At 39.8% G+C, this 17,717-nt stretch overlaps 1 protein-coding gene across 1 annotated transcript in view; it reads left to right on the top strand.

Annotated features, from left to right (window-relative positions):
• LOC136874828 (venom serine carboxypeptidase) overlaps positions 1-17,717 on the top strand; it is a 30,560-nt gene that overhangs the window by 9,276 nt on the left and 3,567 nt on the right. Inside the window, exon 5 of the mRNA XM_067148505.2 lies at positions 16,243-16,409. Within this exon, the coding sequence (XP_067004606.2) occupies positions 16,243-16,409 (167 nt within the window). The remainder of the gene's footprint in view (positions 1-16,242; positions 16,410-17,717) is intronic.

Here is a 17,717-nt window from a genome sequence, read left to right as displayed (position 1 = left end):
TATAAGTTGTGTAGAGGGTCAAAAATAAATAATATTTAGGGTTTATAGTTTATGGCATTTTAAAATTAAAATAGCATTTTGAATGTTGCCTTTTGGGACATAATTGTTGAAAGTATTTGGTGTAATACATATAGGCCTAACTAACAATTTCTGTCAGACAATGTATCCATTTATCACATTGTATGTCATGATGTTTTATTTTACAAGCACATGTGCTGGGCTGTAATCCTCCCCTGGTTTCTATTTGCGAAGATGCAGATTTTTCTTTCTTGATCTCGGGCTTGTCAGTATCTTTCTGTCTGCACCCTTGTCTCACGACTATGAAAGATCGGCCAGTTCCCACATCACCGTTAATGACCGTATACCATAAAAGTTTGACTGGAGTGAATTGCACCCTGTACATGTTTGTGTAACAGAATCTAGTGGGTAGATTTTTGTGACTAGTTATTCATGTATTTACACATTGTTGTCTTATTTTGAAAACTGCTCTCACACTTAGTGTGAAATTTGTATTGTTTTCTTTACTAAATGATCTAGATTAATGTTTGAACCCAGAACTACTGAGCGGTTATGGGCGCGTGGCTGTGAGCTTGCATTCAGAAGATAGTGGGTTTGAACTCAATTGTTGGCAGGCCTGAAGATGGTTTTCTGTGGTTTCCCATTTTCACACCAGGCTGTACCTTAATTAAAGCCATGGCCGCCTCCTTCCCGTTCCTTGCCATTTTATACCCCCATCGTTGCCATAAGACCTATCTGTGTCAGTGCGATGTAAAGCAGATTGTATAATTTTAAAAATACAGAACTTGTACAATATGGGCAATTTTATGATAACTGGGCTGAGTGGCTCAGATGGTTGAAGCGCTGGTCTTCCGACCCCAACTAGGCAGGTTCGATCCTGGCTCAGTCTGGTGAATTTTGAAGGTGCTCAAATACATCAGCCTTGTGTCTGTAGATTTAGTGACACATAAAAGAACTCGACATCTCCGCATCTCTGAAAACTGTCGAAGTACTTAGTGGGACGTAAAGCCAATAACACTATTATATTCATTTCATGATAGAAGAAAGAACAGCAACACAAGTTGAATTTATTATTATTATTATTATTATTATTATTATTATTATTATTATTATTATTATGAGGGACCTAACATGTAGGTCAGTGGCACAGAGAGACAAATTGTTTCCTGCAACTATAGGAATGTGTGTGTGTGTGTGTGTGTGTGTGTGTGTGTGTGTGTGTGTGTGTGTGTGTGTGTGTGTGTGTGTGTGTGTGCGTGTGTGTGTGTGTGTTTTTTTCCTCTTCAATAACATCAACACTCAGGAGGGCAGGGAAAAATATTGCTAATTAGCACTTTCAGTTAGCTTTTTCAAATGATCGGCAACTTCTAGACAAATATTTTGACTGTTGATTAAAATTTAGAATCATTTCTTAGCAAAGCCAGGAAAATTTGGTATGAATATAAAATAAATACTTACTGATGCGCATTAGTTCTAGAATTACATCATCATAAACGTTGGTGTTCAGCCAGAGGAATCTTATTTTTTTATGTAATTCTTCAGCTGATGTGCTGTTGGCTGGAACATTTTTTGTGATAATTGGTTTATGACTTACTCTTGCCAGGGATTTCCCGAAGGCTCATAAATTAACTGAACTGGAACCGTGGTCTCCATAGGCATGACCTAACCCAAGAACTAACAAAGGAAGAATGGGACAAGTATTCCAGCCTCTTTGGATTTTCAAAGGAAGGAGGACAGAGAAATTAAAACATAATACTGCCGATGCAACAAGCTAATCTGTATGGAACTTGGTAAAGTGTACTGCATGAATGCATTCCTGAATAAGAGTTTCCCCACCTCCTGGTCATCAAATGGATTTTGCCGAGCTGAGTGGCTCAGACAATTGAGGCGCAGGCTTTCTGACCCCGGCTTGGCAGGTTCGATCTTGGCTCATTTCAGTGGTATTTGAAGGTGCTTAAATACGTCAGAAATATTATTGTTCAAATGGATTTTCTGTAAGAAACAACTTTATATATGATATAAACAAAACAAATACTGTAAATTGAAGTTACTCCATGCAGGAGATGTAGTAATACACAGTGTACTAATAAGTTACAACAAGTAACAGTACTTTGTTTTTTTACATGAAATTTAGCTCAAAAGGTAACACAGTGGTTTTGTTCTACTGAGTGAATTGGCCATGTGGTTTGGATTGTGTAGCTGTGAGCTTACATTCTGGAGATTGTGGGTTTGAATCCCACAGTCGGCATCCCTGTAGATGGTTTTTGATGGTTTCCCATTTTCACACCAGGCAATTGCTGGGGCTGTACCTTAACCCATTAGTGCTCCTAATTACGATAAATATTTTTAAAAATATTTTTCATTGTTTCTGGTTTATAATGAACCTAGTAAGAAGTAAGAACTGAAATTTCAAAAAAATGTATTCGAGTAGTCATTTTTGACTGGCAACTTAAGTTGCCGGGGAGCACATACATAGTCAAAATCAGAAGGAAACTATAACTTATTACAATCATATTTACAGTTCACATGTTATTCCAAATTTGTGCCGAAGAGCACATATATAGTCAAAAGGCACAAGGAAACAATAACATTTTACAATCATAATCCACATCTTATTTCAATATAGTCAAAGCCAGAAGAAACAATAACTTTTTACAATCGTAATCCACGTCTTATTTCCAATTTGTGGAAACGTCATTGGCAGTTCACTGCTTGTGGAATACCTTGAAGCATTCATTTGGATGCAGAGGTGCATCACACTTTCTACACAAATACGTCGTACAATTTCCGCATACTCTACAACGCCTGTACTTGGATGTTCCCTTCTCAATGATGTGATCCATTCGGTCTCGCCTCACATCATCTAACACTGGTGAGAACTCTAATGTTGGTCGGATGCCTGGAGATTGCTGTGGCGTCCCAAAAGACTTCAGAAGACATTCGGCACATTGACAAAGAAATTCCAACATCATATCGTGCCCAAATCTGTGGAACAGAAGCCATGCTTGCACACAGGAAACTTCAACGGCCCAAGCGAAGAATGGCCACCACCATTTCTTTGTCCTAATATTGCAGCGGTATGTAGCTACGAACTGGTCATTGATATCTACACCACCCATGTGTTTATTATACTGGGCGATGAGACGTGGAATATCCACCAATATTCTTTTCTTCTCTGTACGTGAATATCTGTAGCACTTTTTCTTTGGTTCAGTTCTGTCACAGTTGGTTAGTACTGTTACAACATTGTTGTCATTCCACCTTACCACCAAAAGGTCCTTAGTAGACGATACTGCCGTTGCAAATCTGGGCTCTTTTTTCCACGTTTTCTTGTCTGGCAAGTGCATGCTTGGAAGGCATCTGTTTTCTCGCAGAGTCCCAGTGCCTCCTAATCTCCTCCTTGTTAGCTCCTGCAGGAGAGGTACGGAGGTGAACAAGTTATCAAAGTACACCTTAGTACCAGGCACAGGATCTACATAGTCCAACAAACCTAGAACCACATCACCACCCTGGCCTAAGTTTGTTGTTGGAAGCTGAGTTGACGCACCACAGTAAGGTTCCACGTGAAATATATAACCAGAAGGATCGGCAGCCACCCACAGTTTGTACCCGAATCTTATCGGCTTGCCGCGAATAAATTGCTTGCACCCATGCTTTCCATAGTATGGTATAATACTTTCATCAATACTGATAGTACTGCCGGGGCATAAAATCTTGAATGAATTATTCAAGAAACTGAAAATTGGACGAACCTAGAACATGCAATCTTCTCCTGTATTTTCGTTATTGTTGGCCAGATGGAGGTGTCGTAAAATTTCCTCGAAGCGCTTACGCCGTATAGCTTCGGTAACTAAAGGTATGTGCACGTCTGGTTCATTTCTCTAGTAAAGTCTTTTTGATGGAAGTGTGTGATAACCTGTGAATAGCATTACACCAATAAGGGTGAGTATTTCATTTGTTGTACATCCTAAATCATGCACTAAATGCTGAGCAGCATACCTGTTAGTCTCTTTTACTATATGATCGATAAGGTCACTAGTGAGGTATAGCTGAAGTGCATCTAGAGGACGTGTAACTGTCTCTCGTAACTTGTCCTCAGAGATAGGTTTATAGACCGGAGTTAGTTCAGGAATACTGAAGGAAGTAGATGTTCGGTGCAATTTCCATGGCAAAGATTGAAACTGTTGCCTGACTCGTTTACGAGGAACGCTGGCACGAGCTGATGATGTGTTTGGTTGTGGCTCTTCCTCCTCTTCTAAATAAGATCTACCATTGTCATTGTTGTAAGTTAGCAACACTTCAGACTGTAGAACACGAGATGGAAGATGATCAAAGTCTCCATTCACCTCTGCATCTGACTTATCGGAGTCCTCGTCGCTGTCAGCTGCTGGATTTTCAATGGGAGGGCAAACCGAAATTGTATTAGGCAGTTCCCCATCTTCCTCATTTCCTTTAGCAAGTTCCTCGAGAATTTGATCTAAATTTAGGCCTAGCCCCGTTTTATAAGAGCCTCTTGATGACCTGTAAAATGCACGGTTGATTGAAGGATTGTGTTTTCTAAACTTCTAAACACTGTTAGCATATCAAATAAAACATTTAGTGTCCTAAAAGTTTGTAATATTTTATGTCATTATTCCCTAACTGTCCTGAGTACGTGTTGTCATGTTCTTCAAATCTACCCATCTTTAGAATTTTGTCTGTTCGATTGACGCACACACACACACACACTATATATATATATCTCTCTCTCTCTCTCATATGAACGCATAGAAAAGGACTGTACTGAAATACTATTCCTTTTTGATAGGCTTGCTTGTATATTACTGTGGCACATTGGTATTCCAAGTGCTCCTCGGCAACTTCAGTTGCCACTAATATGAAACTGTATCTGTACATCAAGATATTCCCCATAAGTGGTTGATTATCAAACATTTCACTTGTATATACTTTCATCTAAGCTAGTAATAATGTTGAACTTAGTAAAATATTGAGTATGAGAAAATTACTTACATGTTTGAAGTTCTGTAACAAGCAAATGGCAGCTGTGTAGTGTAGTTGAATAACTGTTCATTTAGGAAACAATCTGGTCTAGAATAACAATGAAGCTCTCTGTTGAGGTTGTAGAAGTCTCCATTGTTACTGTTAAGATCAACTCCAGGGATGTCAATTGTTTTCATATATCACCAGAGCATGAAATACGGCATGGCAACTTAAGTTGCCGGGGAGCACTAATGGGTTAAGGCCATGGTCACTACTTTCCCATTCTAGCCCTTTCCCATTCTTCTGTCGCTGAACACCGTCAAGGTGTTAGCGTAACATTAATGCTTTTGTTGTGCAAAATAAGATGCAAGAAAGCTCTATTCCCTCAGAGTTATTTATGGCCAATTGGTATGGATTACTAAAATTTTCATTTAGGGACAAGCAATTCTTTGTAATTTGAAATGCCCCTATTATGTGTAATTTTTAATGCACATTATCTTTGATTCTCTAACATATTTTAAATGCTGGAATTTGCTTTACCCAATCTAGGCCATAAATACTGTTACAACTTAAAAAGTGAAAATACAAATATTATGAGAAGTATTTCAATTTGCTGTTAGCACTGTATGTTGTTCTTACAGGCATTCTTTACACAAATCGCCAATCACTTTTCGAAATGGTCACCTTTGGCACTGATACAAGCTTTGAGTCTTTGTAGCCACTCGTCTATGGCAGAACGGAGGATATCCAGGGGGAAATCTGCCACTGCTGACAATAGAGAATGCTTTAAACTTCCAATGGTGGGGTGTCTCTTCTTGCAGACGATGTCATCAAACACTGACCACAGTCGGTAGTCCAAAGGGTTCAGGTCCGGACTGCTGCTGGGCCAATCTTCAGTTGAAATGAAGTTGGGAACATGACGCTGAAGCCGCTCTTGAGTTGACCTAGCCTTGTGGGCTGGAGCAGAATCCTGCTGGAAAGTCCAGGGTTGGTTTTGAAACAATGTGCCACTTATGTTCTTCGCAATAGGCTCCAAAATGGTGCTTTCGTACACTGTGACACTGGTTTTAACACCCTTTTAGCAGAAATGCAGCTGGATGGTGCCAGAATAACTCACCCCCCACCACACCATCACAGAGGAGGGATGGGCCCTCTGAATTTTTGGAACCTTTTTACTGGCTTCCCAAGATGATGATGCATAAATCCTGTCATTTTGCACATTGAAAGATTCTTCAATAGTGAATGCTTTTTCATCGGTGAAGAGGATGTTTCGATGACCCTTTTGTGTGTAACGCTGCAGGAGACATCAACATTTAAGCACTCTCAGCTTCTTTAGGCGCGCGTCAAGATCATGCCCTGTTTGTCGGCGATAAGCCCGTAGTCCAAGGTCCTCTGACAGAAGCCTTGACATTGACCATGTTCATTTCACAGGCCATGATAGCCTGCTTCCACACCGCAATTCTCCGCATATGAGCCGCCACTGCCTTTTTTGCTGCTGGAGTCCTGACACTGCGTGGGCGACCCTCCTCGGACGATCCTTTACAGTCCTGGTTGCAGTGAATCGCTCAATGGTCTGGTACACAAACATACAACTGATTTTCAGCTTTTGCAGCGTCTTGAAAATGTCAGAGATTTTCCAACTTTATGTAATGCTATTACTGCAACACGATTTTCATAATCACCCCATTCCATGTTGAAACCTGGAGCTAGATGCTTCCTCTATCACAGACAAGTTAACAGTGGTTCAAGGTTAACGTGTACATACTGGTAGTTCTTTACCTGCCAAACCGGTTGTACAGTGTGTGTCAGAAGTTTGTAGTAGTATTTAAGGCTAGACTAGGTATTTATTCATTCATGCTCTTATAGTAAATGAGCTTTAAAAACCATTTCTTATAATTTCTATTTTCATTTTATCGATATGGCCACCTGTGGGCCACGTTTACACAATCTTCCTCCTGTCATGCAGACTGATACCCTTCTCTTTACACTCTCGCCAAAGTTTCTTGAGTCTTTGACTTCTCGCTCATTCTTGCACTGAGATGTTCCATGGCTTTGCATGTTTCTCTTCAGATGCATCCCTCAATCCCGCAACCTTCTTCCTAAATATTGTCCTTTCTTTTGTATCCTCCTCCTTGATACCAATTTCTGCCAAGTCATTGTGCACCTGTGTAAGCCATCCCGGTTGTTTTTTCCTCTTTTCTTGCAGAAGAAGTATCCTGTTGGCCAATCTCTGAGGGTTCATTCTTTTGATATGTCCATAAAACGTCAGTCTCATTTTGCTCATTACAGTCGTGATTCTTTCTACTGTCTTGTGGAGCTCCAAATTCGATCTTAACCGGAATGTCTTTGAGTCGTTCGTCAACTTTCTAGGGCCTAAGATTTTTCACAAGAATCTTCTTTCTCTTTTTTCAAGGACTGGGTCAGCCATCCTCGTCAAGGTTTCTGCTCCATAACCACTGTGCTGTAATATTTTAACTTGGACTTATAGGTGTCATGATATAGTCTGAATGCCAACTCCATTCTTCTCACCCTCTCCTTTAATCCCCCCTTTTCATCTCCATTGGGGGTGAGTATTTTTCCCAGGTATTTAAATTTTTGCACACGCTGGATATCCCCTTACAGTGTAACAAGTCTGTCCGTGTTGCCTTTCTTTTTATAGAATCCATGAATGCTGTTTTTTCAAAGGAGATTCTTAACCCTGTTTTGACTGCAACATTTTGTAGTTATTCAACTTGTTTCTTGGCTGTTGACGGTTGTCTGTAATAAGAACGACATCTGTGAAGGCAAGGCAGTCCAACATCATCGCATTTTTTCCACAACCTATCTTTACCCCATTCTTCATTCTATTTTCAGTCGTTCTCAACCTCCATTCACAACTGAATTTCCACCACAGCAGAGTTAGACTGGCAATGGGAGCTTTTCTTACTAGTCTGACAAGATTTCTTATAAAGAAGTTACCAAAGTGCAATCCACCCATTCAATTTCTGTGTAAGAGTGTAAGTCAATACAGATCAGATCATGATGTGTAACACGTGTCATTTTCATACTAGTCCTATATTGCTCGCCAAGTCTGGTGTACCTCCTTTGCATGTGAGATGCAAGCAAACACTGTTGTCATATGCTGCAAATCTACGGCAGATGCCACTTCACCCAAGGATTGCATATTCCATAATCGGAATCGCCAGCTGTATGCTGCCTATCCATGGACAACACAACCGGTTGGAATACGCTTGGATGGTATTTACTATACAATATTGGAAGTACCTTCTGTTCTTTGTCATGTTAGAGCACATAGTAAGGTGCCTCTGTGGACAGCAGTATGCCAACCTGACATTATCTTGGAATTACACACCAGCCAAAAAAGAAAAAATACTCTGTTGCCTCCGTACATCGGAGGCTTTACAGGTTTGTTTTGAGCCGATATTCAGGATCAAGTGTATTCTATACAGATAGCTCGAGGACAGGCGGGAGAGTGGGTTATTTGTTCATGGTTGACAAAAATAGGTTTCTCTTCTCTCTACCCAAAACCTGCAGTGTTTGCACAGTGGAGCTTTTTGCCATCTTAGAAGCTCTGTGATACATGCTGTCCAATGGACATTGGAATTTCCTTGTGTGCACTGATTCCTCGTGCTCATTGCAGTCTATTGACTTGTTTTTCCCACAATACTCCTTTGTGCAGCATATCCACGATCTGCTGCCTGGATTGTGGGAAGTTACCAGGGTTTTTTTTTTTTGAAACCATGTGTTACCAATTATCAACTCATTTCTTCTGCAAGTATCTATCAGAATATCTCTGCCTTGTTTCTATTCCCATATCCAAATGGTCTTGTAATCTTATCTCCTCTTCTTCCTTGGCCTACTTGGGCATTCATGTCTGCTATGATCTCAACTTTTGCTTTATATACGACCTTCCAGATTGTCAAGGTATTCCTCTAGATCTGATTTTGCAATGTAAAAGCAAATAGCCAAGATCTGATTTCCTGTTTGTGGAGAGCATACCCTTGAATTATATCTCTTACATCAGTTTCAAGTCTCAATCTCGCCTAAATCATCCTGTCATTTATACTTTACCAACTCTAGTTATTACTTTAGATCTTTTGTATAATTATGAAGCCTACACCCTTCCTGGTTTCTCTTTCTCCACTATAGTATAAGCTACCCTGTCTTTTCCATTTAGTCTCTTCGATTCCCAGCAGTACAATCAGAATGATTTGTTGGTCATAAAATCTACTATTTCTTCCAATTTTCCTGTTAGTATCACTACATTGATTGGTCCCTATCTTCATGTATTCAGTTGCTGGTCACCAATTTCTCACCGTTCTTCCAGCATCACAAGAATTGCTCATCGCTTGTGGGAAATGCCCTAGCAGTTTCCTAGACTTCAATACACTTGTCATCATATGGGTTTTTATTATGATGGGTTCGCTATTGAACATCTCCCTTGGTAAATTATTCCAATCCCTAATTCCTGTTCCTATAAACTAATATTTGCTCCAATTTGTCCTCTTGAATTCCAACTTAATTTTCGCATTCCGATTTTTTTCTTTTAAAAACTCCATTCAAGCTTATTCGTCTACTAATGTCATTCCATACCTGTCTCTCCACTGACAGAGTACAGAGTTCAATAGCTGCAGTCGCTGAAGTGCGGCCAGTATCCAGTATTTGGGAGATAGTGGGTTCTAACCCCACTGTCATCAGCCCTGAAGATGGGTTTTCTGTGGTTTCCCATTTTCACACCAGGCAAATGCTGGAGCTGTACCTTAATTAAGGCCATGGCTGCTTCCTTCCCACTCCTAGTCCTCTTACCTGTACAGTTATTGCCATAAGACCTATGTGTATCGGTGTGAAGCAAAGCAACTTCTTAAAAATTAATTCACTGACAGCTTGGAACATACTGCTTAATCAAGCAGCTCATCTCCTTGCTCCTAAGTCTTCCCCTTCAGTCTGCCATTAACTGAATTGCAAACAGAGTACAGTAAGGAAATATGGTATGAAGATAAACACCTCAAGACAAAATGCATGGTCATATCAGAGACAACAAAGAATTTGTGTTTGAAGATAATCGCACAGTAGAACCTTCTGTTAGTTAGGCAGGCCAGAAAATAACAAAGGTTGGAAGATGTATAACTGAAATCAAGAACATGACTGCACAAGCTAAGATTGCATTTTGCAAAAGAGTAAATTGCTGAACACCAACAAGCTCAGTTTCTTCCTTTGTAAGTAAAAACAAATTGTATCTCTGGTGATATTAACATGCAGAAGAAGTCTTATTTGATGGGTTCATTGCCATGTAACTATTGCTGTGGATTATATAGAGGGTGTCTCTTATAAACCCAGACCGAGCGCATGGTGTTTGTACTGTGCGCTACAGCAACTGCCTCAGCCCAACTTACATCGTACGCAGCCGCCTTGCTTTAAGCATGTATACAATCTCATGTGAAATCTTATAAAAGATACTGGAAGTGTAATCTTTCATAATGAGGGACTTCATAAACATCATTAGGATTTTCTGCACACCAGTAGCAAGAGTTATGACTGTTCACACGACCATTAAGTTTAAACCAGGCCTCATCCAAAAAGAACACGTTGTGGGTTGAATAAATGATCATTCAGTGATGCAAGATACCACTCGCCATATCTCACTCTTGTGGCTGGATCAGCAGGTTTTAAGCAATGGGCCCATGTAAACCTGTACAGTTTGATGTGAAACAGCTATGTAGCTCTGTGTGCAGAAGAAACCAAAACCTCTACTTGTGCTAATTTTGTGAGTGATTTATTTGGTGACCATTCAAGATTCGCACCAATGTCATCTAGCTTTTCCTCTGTTAAAGCTGTTCATGTGCATGCATGTTTTTTATTGAACACTCAGTCAGTAGTTTCAAATTTATTTACAATTACGTGAATCTGTGCTCTTGAAGGTAATTGGAAATTACTGAACAAATGCACCGTGTACCCGTCGAGCCAACTCATACTTAAAATAACTTTTACATACAAAAATACAGTGTTGCAATGATAAATGCCTCACCATATTAACAGCTAAGATTCAGGCTGGCTACTGATGCTAGGTCGAACACATGCTTATTCCTTACAAGGTCAAGAACTATGCGTGCACCTTTCATCCAGCTGCTTAGGTCTCTGAGAGTAAAAACACCACTGGACGGTCTGGATTTATAAGAGACCCTGTAGACAGCAAGCAGCTCCACAGAAGATAGAGGATATTTTTCCTCAGACAGATCTTAACAAGTCATAGGTGCAAGCAGCTATATAGCAATGAAGAGAATTATTACTGATCATGTGCCCTGGAATCACTTTGTGACTACAGACCAATCTTTGAACTGAATTCATGATGATGATGATGATGATGATGATGATGATGATGATGATGATGAATCTCCAGACTTATCCTCCTACTAACATATTATATATAAACTTTACTTGCCCACAAGAATTTGACATCCACTCTCCATTCAATCCAAACTAACAAGTTGATCAGCATGCACTGTTAATGGCTGTGAAATTTTTACCATAATGTAGAATTGATTAGACCATGTCATCTGTATGAAAGAAGAAAAGAAATAAGTATTTATGTCTTAAGATGTCATTTGATTTGAGACAGAGTGATACAAGGGCTAGTAGTTTTGTTTTCATGCCAGTTGGAGGTGATTTGGTATATATGAAACTATACACTACTGAGTAAGAAGTATTTATTAGAAACTTACCTTTTAAAGTCCTACCATTATGTCCAACTGTTTTGTAAACATTTTAATATACACTACTATTACAGACCATCCTGGATTATGTCCTAAAAGGCTATAAGGTGTCTGTGGAGCAAAACAGTCCTTGCTTTCAGTATTAACTGTGAAACTGGGGTGATAGGTTTACAGTTATTATTAAATATTTTCAAATATGTTTGCCAGACTAAGTGGCTCAGATGGTTAAGGCGCTGCCTTCTGACCCCAACTTAGCAGGTTTAACCCTGGCTCAGTCCGGTGGTATTTGAAGGTGGTTAGATACGTCAGCCTCGTATCGGTAGATTTACTGATACATAGTCATTCCTGTGGGGCAAAATTCTGGCACTTCGGCATCTCCGAAAACCATCCAAAGTAGTTGTGGTTCCATTTCTATGAGGTTTGACTTGACAGTTAACCGGAAGTCAGACATTGGGCCAAATTGTTACAAGTACAAACAGCTGATTACCAACACCCAACACGAACGGAAATGTATATACTCGATAAGTCCAGAATCAATTATTCTTTGTAGAAAAATGCATAACTCACATAAGATGAACAATAACATATTTAGGATAAGGCTGTAAGCTGAGAAAGGTCGATGCTCGAACAGATAAAATGCGAGAAAATGAAATGAAATCTCTACTCACCATCTAGAACAGTTTGCGTTGCTGATAGATTTAATTTCTCCTAAGGAAGGAAAAAAATCCTACAAGGCAATACACCACTCATTTCAGAGTCACTATCGCATTGTCATCGTCTGTTGAGGTTTCACTCTCCTGGCTATTTCACCCACGACGTAAACTGGGTACTAGGGCTTTTTGTTTCACAGGGTCCACAAGTTCCCCTTTTTATGTATCACAAACCGAAATATTGTACTCCTTCAACCGCTCAATTAATTCATTATTTCTAGTCACCAGTGTTGGTGCTTTGTCAAGAATGACCAAGTGAACCGATGGTTACAGAAAACAACAGACCGACAACACTGGTAACCGGAACTAGAGTCTAACGCACTCTATCGGAGTGATCGGCTGCCTATGATTGGCTGTTTATTAATTCACTTAGCCTCCACCAAAAGGCAGCGCTCAAATGTTATCAAATTTGTTTGTTATGAGTTACGACACTGAGTGACTTGGCTATGCAGTTTGGATCACATAGCTGTTAGCTTGCATTCAGGAGATGGTGTGTTCAAACCTCACTCTCAACAGCCCTGAAGTAGGTTTTCCATATTTTCCCAATCTGTCAACAGGCAAATACTGGAGGTGTACCTTAATTTGGGCAACGGTCTCATCCTTCTTAATCCTATCCCTGTTCTATCTCCTCATTGTCATAAGACCTTTCTTTGTTAATGCAACATAGAGCAAATAGCAGTTGTTTATGAATTATTCTAGTTCTTTCTTTCTTTATTCGTGTCAGAAGTATCAACTTTACTTATAGATATTTAACAAAAAGAAACAAGATAACTACATTCCTACTATACAAATATACAAGTCTATTATACAATCACAGATAGAGCAACAATATTCGAGAGCTAGATGATGCTTGCCCAGATTGGGCGACGTCAATAGCATTGGGGGAGGCTGCAATCAAGTCTTTCATAGTGCACATTGAAGGACATAAAACACACTGACATAGATGTTGGATCGTCTGCTGCTCTCCGCAATCACAAAGTGATGAATCACTTGAGAAGCCCCACTTCCGCAAGTTTACTTTGGTTCTGCCGACTTCTGTACGGAGTCTGTTAAGGGCTTTCCATACTGTCCACTTCTCCTGGTGTCCACATGGAAGACTTTCCTTTGGCTCTATCCAGTTGGAAAGGTGGTGGATTCTTTCTTTCCACATTGTGACTCTAGCATTCTCTGCTTTCCCCTCAAGGTTAACTGATGTGCGGAGAAAACTTTTCCTAGATTTTAGCCTCTGTGTGGCTGGTTGGTATCCATAGAGAGGATGTGCTTCTGAAGAAGATGCCTGGAGCCTTTCTTTGGTAGCTGCTACCACCCTACGAATCTCACCGGGAGCAATACCAGCTAAAAGTTGGACCTTCTCAATGGGTGTAGGTTTCAAACATCCAGTGATGATCCTGCAGCTTTCGTTTAAAGCGATGTCGACCTGCTTCGTATGAGCTGACCTGTACCAAACCGGGGAGGCGTATTCTCCTGCAGAATAGCATAGAGCTGATGTTCTAATTGTTTGTGGTTGTGTTCCCCAACTTGTTCCTGATAACTTTCGTAGAATGTTGTTTCTGGCAGCTATCTTTTGTTTCAGGTTTTGGCAATGTTTCTTATATGTTAATGTGCGATCCAGCATAACTCCCAGGTACTTTGGTGTAAAGCAGTGTTCCAGTAAGTTCCCCTTCCATAGTACTTTGAGTTTCTGAGAGGCCTGCGCATGCCGCAGATGGAACGCACAGATTTGAGTCTTAGCTGGATTTGGTTTGAGTTGGTTTTTCTCATAATAGGTACCTAGCTTTTCTAATGCAGCAGTCTCTGCTTCATCAAAGGTATCAGTTTGAGTAGTAAGTGCAAGGTCATTGGTATATATAAAGCTTTTAGTATTTTCTGGTAATGGCTGGTCATTAGTGTAGATGTTGAAAAGAATAGGAGCCAGTACACTGCCTTGAGGTAGTCCATTCCTTTGATTCCTCCATCTGCTTCGGCGTCCTTGGAATTCGACAAAAAAGCGACGATTTTCCAGGAGAGTAGCTATCATCTTGGTTACCTTGATGTCTGTAATCATTCTATAAAGTTTGTGTAATAATATCCTGTGATTTACTGTATCGTAGGCGGCTGAGAGGTCCACAAAAGCCAATTGATATTATAAGAGCTCATTCACAATTTCAGATTAGCCAGGCTGAGTGGCTCAGATGGTTGAAGCACTGGCCTTCTGACCCCAAGTTGGCAGGTTCGATCTTGGCTCAGTCGGGTGGTATTTGGAGGTGTTCAGATACACCAGTCTGATTTTGGTAGATTTATTGGCACATAAAAGATCTCCTGCGGGACAAAATTATGGCATTACAGTGTCTCTGAAAGCCATTAAAAATAGTTAGTGGGAGGTAAAAACAATATTATTATTATTATTATTATTATTATTATTATTATTATTATTTCAGATCCCTTTCATTGGCATACAAAACACACTTGGCTGATACACTCTAGTTTCTAGGGTGATGCACACTACTTGCCCTAATAATTTGATGGTCTAATTTGTTTTTCTCCGTATTATTTATACTAACCATATTTATAAGCTTCAAACTACCTTCAACCATCTCATTCAAAGTCACAGACAGCCTGCTTAAGATGCCAGCTTGCTTGGAGAAGTATCAGATTGTAATGATCTTAGGCCATGCTTGGAGAAGTATCAGATTGTAATGATCTTAGGCCATGCTTGGAGAAGTATCAGATTGTAATGATCTTAGGCCATGCACCCAGCAACCTGAAGAAATGTTTACAGACAGCACTCTGGGTACAGTGAAGGGTTTTCATAGTAAGCCAGTCATTGCGTATCAGATGTCTTCAAAGACAGCTGATTCATCATAGAAAAGAATGTCTCTTTTGTCTGTTGGACACCCTAGTGGAATCAGTTAACATACCCATTCAGAGACTGGGATTTTCAGCTCTTTTGCCTTAGTCATGCCAGTTATTGTAACACCACTATAGGTTAGTGTTTAGTGCTTCAGCTTGTGAATAGAATTGGTATAGTTTTCAAATACCTAACTGCACATTGTAATCAAGGTAACCTTCATCTTAAATGTAAGTAATGGAAAGGACTAAATGACAAATCAAGTAATATATAGAAGGATAGAAACATATGATGCAATAGGATAAACTCGGTGACAGGTCAGCGGGGAAAGAGGGAACCACAGAAAGAGACATGGCCGAATGTGAAAACAGTAAAGAACAAGGACTTCATATCTTCTCATCCCCCAATAAGCAAGTTTCTGCTTATCAGCTTCATTAGGACTGACTTCTAATTGAGGAGGCTATCTTGATAGAGCATCGGTCTCTGTTTTCAAGTTTGTCCTTGTTACCTCTTTCCTACATTATGTTCCCATTCATGTTCCTATCTTTCTATGTATGACTTGATTTGCCTCTAGAACGTGTGTATCACCAAGCAAGTGGCTGCAGGGTTTGGGTCATGTAGCTATCAGCTTACATTGGGGAGATAGTGGGTTCGTGCCAGACTGTCGGCAGCTCTGAAGATGGCTTTTGTGGTTTCCCATTTTCACACCAGGAAAAATGCTGGTTGGGGCTGTATCTTAATTAAGGCCATGGTTGCTTCCTTCCCACTCCTAGCTCTTTCCTATCCCACCATCGTCATAAGACTTAATGTGTCGCTGCGACGTCAAATAGTGAAATGAATGTGTACAGATGTAGCTTGTTATAGATCTGGCTGCCCTGTAATTATTAGTTTTTTCTTTTTAACTTCCTGAAATATATTCATAAGACATTACTAGCTTTTAATTTGAGCAGAGTAACTTGTATTCTTTCATATTAAACTCTAGTAATATCTGTTTCAGGTATGGCAATAGGTAATGGGTTAAGCGATCCCGTACACATGCTGAAATATGGTGATTATTTATATCAACTTGGTCTTATTGATTCAAATGCCAGAGAGGCATTTCATCAGCAAGAAGCATTAGGAGTGAAATACATTGAAGAAAAGGAATGGGATAAAGCTTTTGACGTAAGTCCACAAATTACATCTTAACACCTAGATATGCTGTATAGTGAAATTCTGTCATCCTTTGGATAGGAAGTGTGGGAAATAATTTTGCTTAGGCTTGACTGTCTTTGTATAAGTTTGTGCAAAGATTATCTTTGAGACTGATTGTTTGCTGAAGTTATATTATTTCATTTAAAAAATATTTTTTCTAGCAAAACTTAGATTCATGGAAGTGACTGAGTAATGTTTTGATGTGACAGTCCTTATGCTCTTAGGAATTGATTTCTCAAACTATCATTAATCTGAGGATCCATTGTATGTTCAGTCCGTCAGCAATTCCGCTGGTGGGATCCTAAACAGCTCTGCCATCAGCTGTCATAGATGGCCTAGGCATCACTGAAGAGGCATACTAGGGAAATGAGGAGTGAGGTAGTTTCCCATTGCTTTCCTCACTGAGCCAGAGTTGCTATTACATATCAGTCTGCCAAGCCCACTGAAGTACATACACCAACCGACCCTATGAGCAACATTTTCACACCATTCATAGCAGGGACTGGCTGCATAAGGATTGGCATTACTAGCATCGCTCATACCTCAGTCACTTTCATATTGTCAAAGCCGAGGATAAGACAGAGACAGATTTATGAAAGTAACAAAATTGCTCTAGCCTATACCAGAAGACATAGTGCACTGTAAGCACTAGGTCCTGCCAGCAAAGGCAGGAGGATCCATTAGCATCATAGAATGAAGAAAAATAATAATTAATCAAGACAACAGGCAGAATAACATCGAAAGAAATATAACATTATAATATTCAAGGTTGATGCAAGAAGAGTGAGAAAAGTGTAAAGTAGGATAAAGTATTATCTGGGCTAGATTTGTCAATGTATTTACCATGTTAAGAAGCAAACCAGTATGAGGGAGATATTCATAAGTCTCTTACAAATGTAATAAGGAGGAAAAATGGTAAATAGAATGTAATACTGGTGGGGAGATTTCAATGACAGTGTTGGAAATAGAATCAAAGGAAATGAGGAAGGTAATGCACAAGTAAAGAGAAACTATGAATAAAAAAGGAAAAGGAGACTCTGTACTTAGCTGTGACTGTTACAGAAATAGCTATTGTAGATTCTTTGTATACTGTTCTTGAGAGGAGTTGAGCTCCCCAATAAATATTCAAGACCATCAGTGACTGAGTTTAGGAAACCTGTCAGAGGAGATTTTTCTGTGATACAAACCCTAATCAAATTGCTGACAAGTGTTAGTTTTAAAGTATGAAATTTCATTCAGGAGAGAGTGGGTTCAGACCCCACTGCCAGCAGCCCTGAA

The sequence above is a fragment of the Anabrus simplex genome, chromosome 5, assembly GCF_040414725.1.
Source record: "Anabrus simplex isolate iqAnaSimp1 chromosome 5, ASM4041472v1, whole genome shotgun sequence".
NCBI lineage: Eukaryota > Metazoa > Arthropoda > Insecta > Orthoptera > Tettigoniidae > Anabrus > Anabrus simplex.
Note: the sequence above shows the minus strand (reverse complement) of the source record. Positions and strands in the feature narration are given on the sequence as shown.